The 13164-nt window shown below is 44.9% G+C and overlaps 1 protein-coding gene across 1 annotated transcript in view; it reads right to left on the minus strand.

Moving 5' to 3' along the window:
- rbl2 (retinoblastoma-like 2 (p130)) overlaps nucleotides 1-13164 on the minus strand; it is an 81441-nt gene that overhangs the window by 47998 nt on the left and 20279 nt on the right. The window contains exon 5 of the mRNA XM_078400382.1: nucleotides 6530-6658. Coding sequence (XP_078256508.1) covers nucleotides 6530-6658 — 129 coding nt within the window. The remainder of the gene's footprint in view (nucleotides 1-6529; nucleotides 6659-13164) is intronic.

Here is a 13164-nt window from a genome sequence, read left to right on the forward strand (position 1 = left end):
CGATCCAAATCATTGTCTATCCATTTCCCTCCACAGATACTGCCTATTCCACCGATGATAGATACAAAATGCTGGAGTAACTCAGCGGGTCAGGCAGCATCTCTGGTGAGAAGGAGTAGGTGATGTTTTTGGGCTGGGACCCTTCTTCAGACGGGTCTGAACCATTGACCCACTGAGTTCCTTCAGCATTTGGTGATTTGCTGAGGGAATTTAAACTGCTGGCCTTGGAAACGGGGTTTGTGAAGCAAGGCCCAGCCGATGAGGAGGATAACACAGCCACTGCAACTTTTTTTTCTCCTTTTAACAACTGATTTGAGAGCCAGGTTCTGCTGGCCAAACCTGTACCCATGCCAGTGGATACAACAGCAATGAAATCTGACCCGCTCGCAAAGCAAAGGCCAACAAAACATTCTCTTTGAATAGTAATGTTCCCAACAGAGGCAAAAACATATGGCTGGAGTCCTGCCCCAGAGAGAATAAATGCACAGATGTGAGGAGGACATGACATTAAAAACAAGATCATGGGTGCTTCCAATGTCCCCTGAAGTATCCAGGCCAGTGAATGCCAAGTATTGATGATTTATCTGCATTGGGTTAACTGGCCTGAAGTGGAACCTCATGGTGATATTTGATGGCTGAGAAAGAGACGAGTTCAAGCAAAGGCACTGGCAGCATCAAGTCACTAATCTACTGGAGAGTGTGTGCTGTGAGCTAGTTTCACTGCAGTGCAGTTCCAACTCGTTTCCTGAATACCATATGTTTGGCCCTTGATATATCAAGAGGAATATAATCAAATTTAAGGTTGAATTAACAATGAGTGCCCAACCTACAAATCACGGGATTTTGGGTTTTCCACGGTTTCGAAAACTATTTCAGTTCTTTCCGGTCGGTGGTAACTAAAGCAGGGCAAAGCTGCACGGGGACGATAAATTTCCAGTGTCACAAAAAACAAGACAAAAGTGCTGCCAGCAATGGGCAGCACGGTGGCGCAGCGGTAGAGTTGCTGCCTTGCAACGCCAGAGACCCGGGTTCGATCCTGACTACCGGTGCTGTCTGTACGGAGTTTGTACGTTCTCCCCGTGACCTGCAAGGGTTTACTCCGAGATCTTCGGTTTCCTCTCACACACCAAAGACATACCGGTGAATTGGGGGCGAATTGATTTGGTGTAAAAGGTTAAAAAAATTTGTCCCTCGTGTGTGTAGGATAGTGTTAATGTGCAGGGATCGCTGGTCGGCGCGGACCCAGTGGGCCGTAGGGCCTGTTTCCGCGCTGTATCTCTAAACTAGACTACTGAATGAGATGCCCACAAGTCTCTTGGTGTTTCTTACTGCCACAGATAATACATGCACATTTAATTAAATATTTATCCTGTGATCGAAATGTAGGTAAAGTGTCCTATGAAGCCATTCAGAAACAACTGTTAAAGGAAAGGAGATATTAGGAAAATCTGCCGTTTGCCTGGCAGAAGTAGATTGTAAAGATATTGTGGCAGGAATAAGGGAATGTGGAGAGGTGTGGGAAGAATACATGATCCTCTTTCTCCTCTCCTCCTTTGCTGAGACTAAATGAGGATTGCAATGGCTGTTAACAATGCAGAGTTCAACAACGTGACAGGCAAAAGACTTGAGGTGTCTTCACAAGGGCTGTGATAAGAGTTGCTGTCTCACAGTGCAAGAGACCCGACTTCGATCCTGACCTCGGGTGCTGTCTGTGTGGAGGTTGCACGTTCTGCTTGTGACCCCCATGGGTTTTCTCCCACATCGCAAAGACCTGCGGACTGGTAGGTTAATCGGCCTCTGTAAAATTGACCCTTGTGTGTAGGAAGTGGATGAAGAAGTGGGATAACTCAGAAGAAGATGAAAAACATAGAAGGTAGGCACAAAATGCTGGAGTAACTCAGCGGGACAAGCAGCATCTCTGGAGAGAAGGAATGAAAGAGAGAGAGATGAATAACATAGAACTAACTGGTGATCGATGGTCGGCATGGACTCGGTGGGCTGAAGGGCCAGTTTCCAGGCTGTATCTCTAAAAGTAAAGTACATCTTGAAAGGAATCAAGTTGAGCAAAGGCATCTCAAACACAGAGGAATGGAAATGTAGCTACACACTAAACGGCTTGATTGTAAACATGTATTGTCTTTCCGTTGACTGGTTAGCACGCAACAAAAGCTTTTCACTGTACCTCGTTACACATGACAAGAAACTAAACTAAATAAAGGACTTTAAATTAATCAGAGGGGGGAAGGTTCGGGTGATGAAAAGCTGAATAAATGAAGGAGTGGGTGGATGGTGATTCAGGAGTGAGGGGTAAAATGAAAATCAAGGCATGACAGGCAGAAAATCTACACAATGGTGTGTGCAATAAAGAGTAAGCATGGAATAAGTGCAAAAAGTGTAAACTTAAGGCTCTTTATCTGAACGAAAATAGCAATGTGAAGCATAAAAGTCACAAAGTGATTCAGCTTTATAGGACTACTATTGTTCGGCCGCATTTAGAATAAAAGAAGAGTCTCGACCCGCAACATCACCCATTCCTTCTCTCTCTCTCTCTCTCTCTCTCTCGAGGTGCTGCCTGTCCTGCTGAGTTACTCCCAGCGTTTTGTGTCTATCTTTGGAATATCACGTTCAGTTCTGGTCGGCCCATTACAGGAAGGATGCGGAGGCACTGGAAAGAGGTTTACCAGAAAGATAAGACACAAAAGGCCAGAGAAACTCAGCGGGTCAGGCAGCATCTCTGGAGAAAAGGAATAGGTGACGTTTCAGGTCGAGACCCTTCTTCAGACTGATGCCTGGTTTAGAGGGCATTAGTGAAAAGGAGAGGTAGGGCAGACTTGGACTATTTATTCTAGAACTGGAGGTCGAAGAGAGACCTGATAGAAGTTATAAAATTATAAGAGGCTTGGATAGGGTAGAGGCTTTTCTTCCTCGAGGGTGGAAATATCTAATAATTTTGGGCATCGCTTTAAGGCGCGAGGGGCACAATTCATAGGATACTAGACAAAGTGGACCCGTTGGGCCCAAACCTCTCCTGCATTGGTGCAGCACCCTGTCCTACGCCCCCCCTCTCTCCTCAACCACCCCTCCCCTCTCCCCTCTCCCTTCTCCCCCACTCCCCCCCCCCCCTCCTCCCTCCTCCCCTCCTTTTAAACTTTAAAATGAGAATAACTTAAAAAATATAACACCGATTTCAATAAAACTACTTGCATTATCACTAAAGTGACAATGGTGAGTAAGGTGGGCCTAAAATTGTCGCGCTATCGTGTACCGTTTAGGCTGAGGTTCAGTCACAAACAAGATAACAAACGAGAGTTTTAGTATTATAGATGTGCGGATCAGTTTTTTTTTAAAGAGGGAGCTCACTGCCGGGGGGGGGGGGGGGGCGGGCAGATACGATAGTGACACTTAAGAGACTTATGGATAGGCACATGGATATGCAAGGAATGGAGGGATATGGGTTATGTGCAGGCAGATAAGAGATGAGCACAGATATTGTGGGCCGAAGGGCCTGTTTCTGTATTAAGTTTAGTTTAGAGATACGGCGCGGAAACAGGCCCTTCGGCCCACCGAATCCACGCCGACCAGCGAGGCCCGCACATTAACACCATTCTACACACACTAGGGTCAATTTACATTTATACCAAGCCAATTAACTTATACGTCTTTGGAGTGTGGAGGAAACCGAAGATCTTGGAGAAAACCTACGTGGCCACGGGGAGAACGTAGAAACTCCATATAGACAGCACCCGTGGTCAGGATTGAGCCCGGGTATCTGGCACTGCAAGTGCTGTAAGGCAGCAAGTCTACCGCTGAGCCACTGTGACACACGTGTGCTGTCCTGTTCTATGTTCCGTGTGGAGCAAGACAAATGAGTTGACAGCATAAAGAGTATCACAAGTGATCACAAGGCCGTCACAGAGGCACAGTTGCAGGTGACCAAGGATGGAAAGTCAATGTTCCAGGTTGTTCAAAATTCCAAAACTGTAGACTTTAGAGAGGGATAGTTTAGTGATACAGCATGGAAACAGGCCCTTCGGCCCACCGAGTCCTCACCGACCATCAACCACCCGCTCACACTGGTTCTATGTTATCCCACTTTCTCAAACACTCCCTGCACACTGGGGGCAATTCACAGAGGCTAGTTAACCTACAAACCAGCACGTCTTTGTGATGTGGGAGGAAACCCACGCGGTCACAAACTGCACACAGACAGCCCTACCTGAGGTCAGGATCGAACCCGGGTTCCGGGTTCCGGGCGCCGTGAGCCAGTGGTTCTACCAGCTGCGCCACTGTGCCGCCCTTGATAGTTTGCAGCAAGCACATTTTTGTTCTCCACACATCACAATTCCAGCAGCAGAAACTTTATATAAATTAAGAGATTTGTGGTCGTGATGACGTAACAAAATAGTTGTCTTGCCTTCCTGTAACACGACTACGTGCGACACAGGGGGAGAGACAGCAGCTCGAGATGGCTTGAGTTGCCAAGCCTCTACATTCGGACCATGGAGAAGTCTTTGGAGTGCAGTTTTGTCCCGGTATGAAGGAAGAGTGTATAATTCGGCAGGGCTCAAACTACCAGGTTCCTGCCAAATTACTACAAGCGCTGGATTCATTCCGGAGAAGAATTGGCAGAGTGTGTAGGATATTAATGACACACAGGTGCACTGTCAAGAAAGCAGTTGGATAATATAACCCTGTGCTGTTTACAAAAAGTGCAAAGCATGAAAATTCCTCTTTTATAATTTACTGCATTTTCTTGTTATTTTATAGGGTGGATCGTGCCTCATGATTATATTATTCCCTCTTGTGGTTACTGTTTAACCATATCAGACGTTCTGCACTTTAGAAGTTCTAAAGGGTCTTGACCCGAAAACGTCACCCATTCCTTCTCTCCAGAGATGCTGCCTGTCCCGCTGAGTTACTCCAGCTTTTTGTGTCTACCTTCGATTTGAACTAGCATCTGCAGTTCCTTCCTACACATTATGTTCTGCACTGTAGCATTGTTTGAATTTATTTTGAAAATGCTTAATGATCTAATAACAGGATGCATATTTAACTAGACTGCAATTCTTACCTTGCCCTTGTCAACCCTTCTGTTTACTTCTTCAAAAAGGGTCCCGACCTGAAACGTCACCTATTCCTTTTTCTTTTCAAGCCAGCACCGCCATTCAATGTGATCATGGCTGATCATTCTCAATCGGTACCTGCCTTCTCCCCATACCCCCTGACTCCGCTATCCTTAAGAGCTCTATCTAGCTCTCTCTTGAATGCATTCAGGGAATTGGCCTCCACTGCCTTCTGAGGCAGAGAATTCCACAGATTCACAACTCCCTGACTGAAAAAGCTTTTCCTCATCTCAGTTCTAAATGGCCTACCCCTTATTCTTAAACTGTGGCCCCTTGTTCTGGACTCCCCCAACATTGGGAACATGTTTCCTGCCTCTAACGTGTCCAACCCCTTAATAATCTTATACGTTTCGATAAGACCAACTTGCCCACAATGACCCAACATGTCCCAGCTACACTAGTCCCACCTGCCTGCTTTTGGCCCATCTCCCTCTAAACCTACCATATCCATGAACCTGTCCAAATGTTTCTTAAACGTTGCGATAGTACCTGCCTCAACTACCTCCTCCGGCAGCTCGTTCCATACACCCACCACCCTTTGTGTAAAAAAGTTACCCCTCAGGTTCCCATTAAATCTTTCTTCCCCTCCTCCAGTAATAGTAAATAGAGTTAAAAAAAAAAAAAGACAAACTGCTGGAGGAACTCAGTGGGTCAGGCAGCTTCTGATGAGGGAAATGGACAGATGACGTTTCGGGTCAGGACACTTCTTCAGACTAGAGAAGTCCTCTGTTGATTTCCCTCCACAGATGCCGCCTGACCCGCTGGGCTTCTCCGACTCTCTGTTTTTTTGCTCAAGATGCCCCGGCATCTGCAGTTTTTCACGTTTCCGGAGTAAATGGCTCCCTGGGAGTAAGCCTTCGACACTTACAGTCCGTCACCTTTCACTGAAACCCAACAGCTTATTGTCACTGAAAAGAATCGACACTTCACGTGAGAAAGTTGCTTTGCAAAAAGGGAAATGATTTCATGATTTCTCTAATTTCAAGTAATTCCTGCATTAGTTTCTCCTCCTCTCTCTTCCCTCCTCCCCCACCCGAGTTGTCCTACTAGTTCCATAGTTCGCGTCCTTGTATCCCTCTCGTTAGCACATGTATCCCCTGCCAACAATGGGCCATTGTGGGCTCCACCCAACCCGAGGTCATCTGTTGCCGGCCCTGTCCTTTACTCACCTCCAATTCCCCCCTCCTCCCTCCAACCACCTCTGCCTTCCAGTCTGAAGAAGGGTTCTGACCTGAAATGTCACCCGTTCCTTCCCTCCAGAGGTGCTGCCTGTCCCGCTGAGTTACTCCAGCACTTTGTGTCTTATCTTTGGTATAAACCAGCACCAACAGTTCCTTCCTGCACAATGATCTACTTCAGACAAAATATTCATTGAGCTGAAAACCATAGCTTTAGAAAAGACCTACCTTTGAAAGCGGGATTCAGCAAATCTTTCCGGTGAGGACAAAGCAAAGCATTGCCATAGACCAGGTCGAGTACACACAGCAGGAGGTGATAGGAGTTCACAAGATCATCACTGATCATTGGAAAGTTTCCTAGAGGAAAAAAAAGAGAAAACATTTAACATTGCAAATGCATTTTGTGCCCCAATATTTTCATCATGTCTTCATAATTCGTTTACCTTGTCGTTTAAAAAAAAAAAGTGGCATATATGTGGGGCAAGTAGGGCGGCATGGTGTCACAGTGGTAGAGTTGCTGCATTACAGCACCAGAGACCCAGGTTCCATCCTGACTACGGGTGCTGTCTGTACAGAGTTAGAACGTTCTCCCTGTGACCATGTGGGTTTTCTCCGGGTGTTCTGGCCTCCACCCACCCTCCAAAGACGTACATGGTTGTAGATTACTTGGCATTTGTAAATTGTCCCTGGTGCAAAGGATAGTGCTAGTGTACAGGTGATTGCTGCTCAGCACAGACTCAGTGGGCCGAATGGCCTGTTTCCACACTGTATATCAAAAGTCTAAAAGCCTAAAGTGCAAGAGTAACTCAGCGGGTCAGGCAGCATCTGTGGAGGGAAAGGAGAGACAACATTGGGGGGTCAGGACCCGGCTTTGAAAAAGTGTCCTGACCCGAAATGTCATGTTTTCCACTGAGTTAGTTTAGTGTAGTTTATTGTCACATGTACCGAGGTACAATGAAAAGCTTTTGTTGCGTGCTAACCACCAGAACCAGAACCTATAAACTAGAGAAGGAATAGGTGATGTTTCGGGTCGGAACCCTTCTTCCACCTGTAAGATAGAGTTACTCCAGTACTTTAAGCATTTTTCCCCCCATAAACCAGCATCTGCAGTTCCTTGTGTCAACCCTGTGTGTAGTTTAACTCTAAAAGACAAAGAATCTATTGCAAACGCTGACAATAGACAATAGGTGCAGGAGGAGGCCATTCGGCCCTTCGAGCCAGCACCGCCATTCAATGTGATCATGGCTGATCATTCTCAATCAGTACTCCATTCCTGCCTTCTCCCCATACCCCCTGACTCCGCTATCCTTAAGAGCTCTATCTAGCTCTCTCTTGAATGCATTCAGAGAATTGGCCTCCACTGCCTTCTGAGGCAGTGAATTCCACAGATTTACAACTCTCTGACTGAAAAAGTGTTTCCTCATCTCCGTTCTAAATGGCCTACCCCTTATTCTTAAACTGTGGCCCCTGGTTCTGGACCCCCCCAACATTGGGAACATGTTTCCTGGCTCTAACGTGTCCAATCCTTTAATGATCTTATACGTTTCGATAAGATCTCCTCTCATCCTTCTAAATTCCAGTGTATACAAGCCTAGTCGCTCCAGTCTTTCAACATATGACCGTATGACCCAAGACATCTACTGATTTTTAATCGTACGAGCTACTGAATTATTCACAGTTGGTTAAAACTGAAAATCATCTTTCTAAAATATTCAATTCCACTCACACAACCTGTTTCGCTCGCTTATTAGCGGGTCTCATTAAAATCACCAATGCCGCTGCGTAACAGACCAGCAAGTTTCCATGATGAGCCCTGGCATTCACATTGCAACAGGCATTTGCCTTTTACTGATTATTTCCTTCGTCTCCAAAGACTGTAAAATTCCACTACGGAGCTCAGAAAAATAAACCACTCATTCACACGAAGCTTCACTGGATATCTGCCGTCCTGATGACCACAAGTATTTCAACAATCCACGCTGGCACCAAGGGTGGAACTTAGCAATTTTCTTTTGACGTTTGTCCAGGTACAACCTGCCCTTGCAGAGAAACAAAAAAATTCCACTCCACTCTCACCTTAAACCGATGCCCTTTTGTTTTTGATACGTCTACCAGGGCAAAAAGATTCTACCAACCCTCTCACTGCGGGCCACGCAGCGGTAGAATCGCTGCCTCACAGCGCCAGAGACCCGGGTTCGATCCTGACTACGGGCGCTGTCTGTACGGAGTTTGTACGTTTCTCCCCGTGACCCGCGTGGGTTTTCTCCGGGTGCTCCGGTTTCCTCCCACACTCCAAAGACGTGCAGGTTTGCAGGTGAATTGGCTTTGGTAAAATTGTAAGTTGTCCCCAGCGTACAGGATAGTGCGGGAGTATGGGGTGACCGCTGATCGGCGTGGACGCGGTGGGCTGAGTTTAGTAAGATGAAGTATAGTTAAGATTTTTAATGAACTGTATGCAAAAGAGGGATTTGACTGTACCTATGTAGATGAGACAACAAAGTACCATTGAACTGCAAACAAATAATTCTGCTGCATCCATTCACATGTGACAAAATAAAACACCATTAAACCATCAAATCTAAAACCAGACAGCATAGAGTTAGTAGGAAGGAACTGCAGATGCTGGTTTAAATCGAAGATAGACACAAAATGCTGGAGTAACTCAGCAGGACAGACAGCATCTCTGGAGAGAAGGAATGGGTGACGTTTCGTGTTGAGACCCTTCTTCAATCTGAAACGTCACCCATTCCTTCTCTCCAGAGATGCCACCTACTCCAGCTTTTTGTGTCTATCTTCGGTTTAAACCAGCATCTGCAGTTCCTTCCTACACATTGAGCTATCGGTGGCCATCGCTGCTCAGCTCCATAGTCCGATCCACGCCTCTTACAGCGGCGCCCGGTCCACTCGAGATCCAGGCCGTTGCAGGGCCTTTAGTCAACACCAGAGGATTGGTTTCCGTACCCAAGGCCAGCACTCTTCCTGCCAAACATCTGCAACATCTACTGGATACGGTCCTGAGCCACCAGCACCAAAGGAAATCCAAGCTCAAGAAACCAATGCTTCCATTAACACGGTAAGGTTTTAAATAGCCTTATATTGAGTTGAGTTGAGTTTAGTGCCACGTGTACCGAGGTACAGTGAAAAGCTTTTGTTGCGTGCTAACCGGTCAGCAGAAAGACAATCTACATTTCATGGGTATTTATTCACAAATTGCTGGAGTAACTCAGCAGGTCAGGCAGCATCTCAGGAGAGAAGGAATGGGCGACGTTTCGGGTCGAGACCCTTCTTCAGACTGATTTCTGTGATTTCTCCTGCTCTTATACTATCTACATTTCATGGGTCATTCCGACATTTAGACAGTCTGATGTACATAAAGTTGAATGAAAGGAATGTCCCTCTTAGTCTATTATCAACCTTGGTCCAGACATATCCTGGCTGCAGATGCAGTTCAGAACAGTAACGGGGAAATCTGAAACCATTTCCTCTTTGTTGTGCTTTGGGATTGAATATTCCCTAGGAACAACCAAGATTAAAAACCAACTCCACCTCCTATTACTAATAGTGATTAAATTGAGCTTATGATACAAGAACATGTACAGGCAACTACTTGTCTTCAAATGGCATGAAAAATAATCAGGTGGCTATAATAACAATCATGTACAATGCATGTAACGCAAAATGAATCAAGTGTACTTACACAAGCCGTGCATATTTACTATAGCTACTCTCCAATGCTCTCGTGCCTCTGAGTCAAAAAGGTTTTTACAGGGAGTTATGGGACGCCTCACGTGGACATGTCCAGACACGTTGGGTGTGTGTTGTTGCCGGGCTAAGTGAAGGAAAGGGTGGCAGTGGAGAAACAGTACAGCTGTCATACCCCAGTAGTTCAAGAATCAAGAGTGTTTTTATTGTCAGATGCCCCAGATAGAACAATGAAATTCGTACTTGCAGCAGCACAACAGAATTTGTAAACATGGCAGTCTGTAAACAATATAATAGACGAGAACAAAGTTCAGTGTGTGTACACACACACACACATCTACACACACATATATACACACACACACATCTACACACACATATATACACACACATATATACACACATATATACACACACATATATACCCACACACACATATATACACACACATATATACACACACATATACACACATATATATATACACACGCACATATATACACACACATATATACACACATATACACACACACACATATATACACACACACATATACACACACACTCACACACGTATATACCCACACACACATATATACACACATATATACACACACATATATACACACTACACACAGATATATATGCACACACATCTACACACACATATATACACACATACATATCTACACACACACATATATACACACACATATACACACACATACACACACACACACACACACACACATATATACACACACACCTACACATACACACACACATATATACACACACACACACACACATATATACACACATATATACACACACACATACACACACCTACACACACACACATATATACACACATACACACACACACACACAGTTACGAAAACAAACAGTTACTACTGACGTTTCCTCTCCAATGAAGAAGCAGAGGATCCTCGAAGATATTCTACCAATTTCAGCTTTTGATCATTCTCAAAATCTTACCCCAAGGAAAGAATTCATCTTTGATTGCCACTGCCCCATGACTTCCTTATACAAATCAAAGTGAATTGTTGGTGAGGCACTGAGGGAATAAACATAGCTGCAAGCAAAGATTATGGCTTCTATGTCACCTGGCATCATCCCTGAAGAATGCAGTTCCCAACAAAGGCAATCAGCTCTATGGTAAATCATTTCCCAACACTCTTATAACAACGTTGACAAGCCACTTGGGCAGTTATATGGAGAAACAAGGAACAAGCGTGGCACCGAGTCACAGCGGTAGAGTTGCTGCCTCACAGCGCCAGAGACCCGGGTTCCATCCTGACTACGGGCGCTGTCTGTACGGAGTTCATACATTCTCCCCGTGACCTGCGTGTGTTTTCTCCGGGTGCTCCGGTTTCTTCCCACACCCCGAAGACCTACACGATTAATGGCTAATTGGTTTGGTGAAATTATAAATTGTCCCCAGTGTGTGTAGGATAATGTTAATGTGCAGGGATCGCTAATTAGGTGGGCCAAAGGGTCTGTTTCCACGCTGTACCTCTAAACTAAACTAAGCAAGTTGACAAAAAAAAACCACAAAGTGCTGGAGTAACTCAGTGGGTCAGGCAGCATCTCCAGAGAACATGTAGGTGACTTTTCCAGTTGGGACCCTTCTTTAGACAGGTATATGTATAGGAAAGGCTTGGAAGGTTATGGGCAAATGGGACTAGCTTGGTTGGCATGGACAAATTGTGCCAAAGGGCCTTTTACTACGAGACTCCACAACTAATAGTTATTTTTATTTATATAACATCAAATGCATATTTTCTTCTTGTAATGCAAATACCATGCAAATTTTAGTGAATGTTGTTGCTCCTCGCCACTGACTATAATTGGTTACTTCAAGGCAATCTATAGAAGAGTTGGCAAATAAACTTGGCTGTCATTGTCCCAGATTTGATCTTGCAAACAAATTAAACTGCCATCTCTTATCATGCTGTATTCCACATTAAACTTGGAGGCTTAGCTAAAATAGATCATTTCTGCGTGCGCGAAAGGAATACTTTGTGGCGTGCGTTTGCAAGAATGGCTCAACATTTGCTGAAATATTCTGATTACAAGGAATATGGTGAAATCCAGAACGTAATCAATGTATGTCACTTGGATATTTATGGCCAGCACTTTGCATCTCACCTTTCAATCTCATTACTTTTAAGAACTTGATGAATTTGCAAATTTTTTTTTTGGCCAACTATTTTTTTCCACAGCTAGACTTCTTAGCAGCAATAAAAGCAAACACTGGAAACATCATGTCCAGGCAACATATGTGGAGAGATAAACAAAATTAAGCCTTTGTTGGTATTAGTTCATTATTCTCACGTGTACAGTGAAAAGCCTTTGTTTGTGTAATTGAATTAAATCAGATCACACTAGAGATAGGTACAAAATGCTGGAGTAACTAGGCAGGACAGGCAGCATCTCTGGAGAGGAATGGGCGAAGTTTCGGGTCAAAATGCTGCCTGTCCCTCAGAGTTACTCCAGCATTTTGCGTTTATCATTGATGTAAATCAGCATCTGCAGTTACAATCAAGTCCTACATAAGTACAACAGGGAAAATACCAGAGCGTAGAATGTAGAGTTACAATTCCAGAGAAAAGGTTCAATGTCCACAATGAGGTAGGTTGGAAGAACGGGTTAGCTTACAGGGGGGCCATTCAGTAGTCTGATAACAACGGGTGGAGAAGTTGTTCCCAAGTCTGGTCAAACGTATTTCAAACCCGTATTTTCTGCCCGGAGACAGGAGAGGAGGAAATGACGGTGATTGTGAGAAGTCTTTCCACCTTTATCTCTCCTTCTGGCTTTACATTGCACTCTTGGGCTGAAAGGCCTGTTCCTGTGCTGCACTGTTCTGTGTTCTTAGTTTTGGTTTAGTTTAGAGATCAGCGAGGAAACAGACCCTTCGGCCCACTGAGTCCGTGCCGACCTGCGATCCCTGCACATTGACCCTATCCTACACTCACTAGGTACAATTTACACTTATACCAAGTATACAAACCTAAGCCAACGTACCTACAAACCTGTACGTCTTTGGACTGTAGGAGGAAACCAGAGATCTCAGAGAAAACCCAAGCAGGTCACGGGGAGAACGTACAAACTACATACGGACGGCGCCCGTAGTCGGG

Source organism: Rhinoraja longicauda, chromosome 6 (assembly GCF_053455715.1).
Source record: "Rhinoraja longicauda isolate Sanriku21f chromosome 6, sRhiLon1.1, whole genome shotgun sequence".
In the NCBI taxonomy this organism is placed as follows: Eukaryota; Metazoa; Chordata; class Chondrichthyes; order Rajiformes; family Arhynchobatidae; genus Rhinoraja; species Rhinoraja longicauda.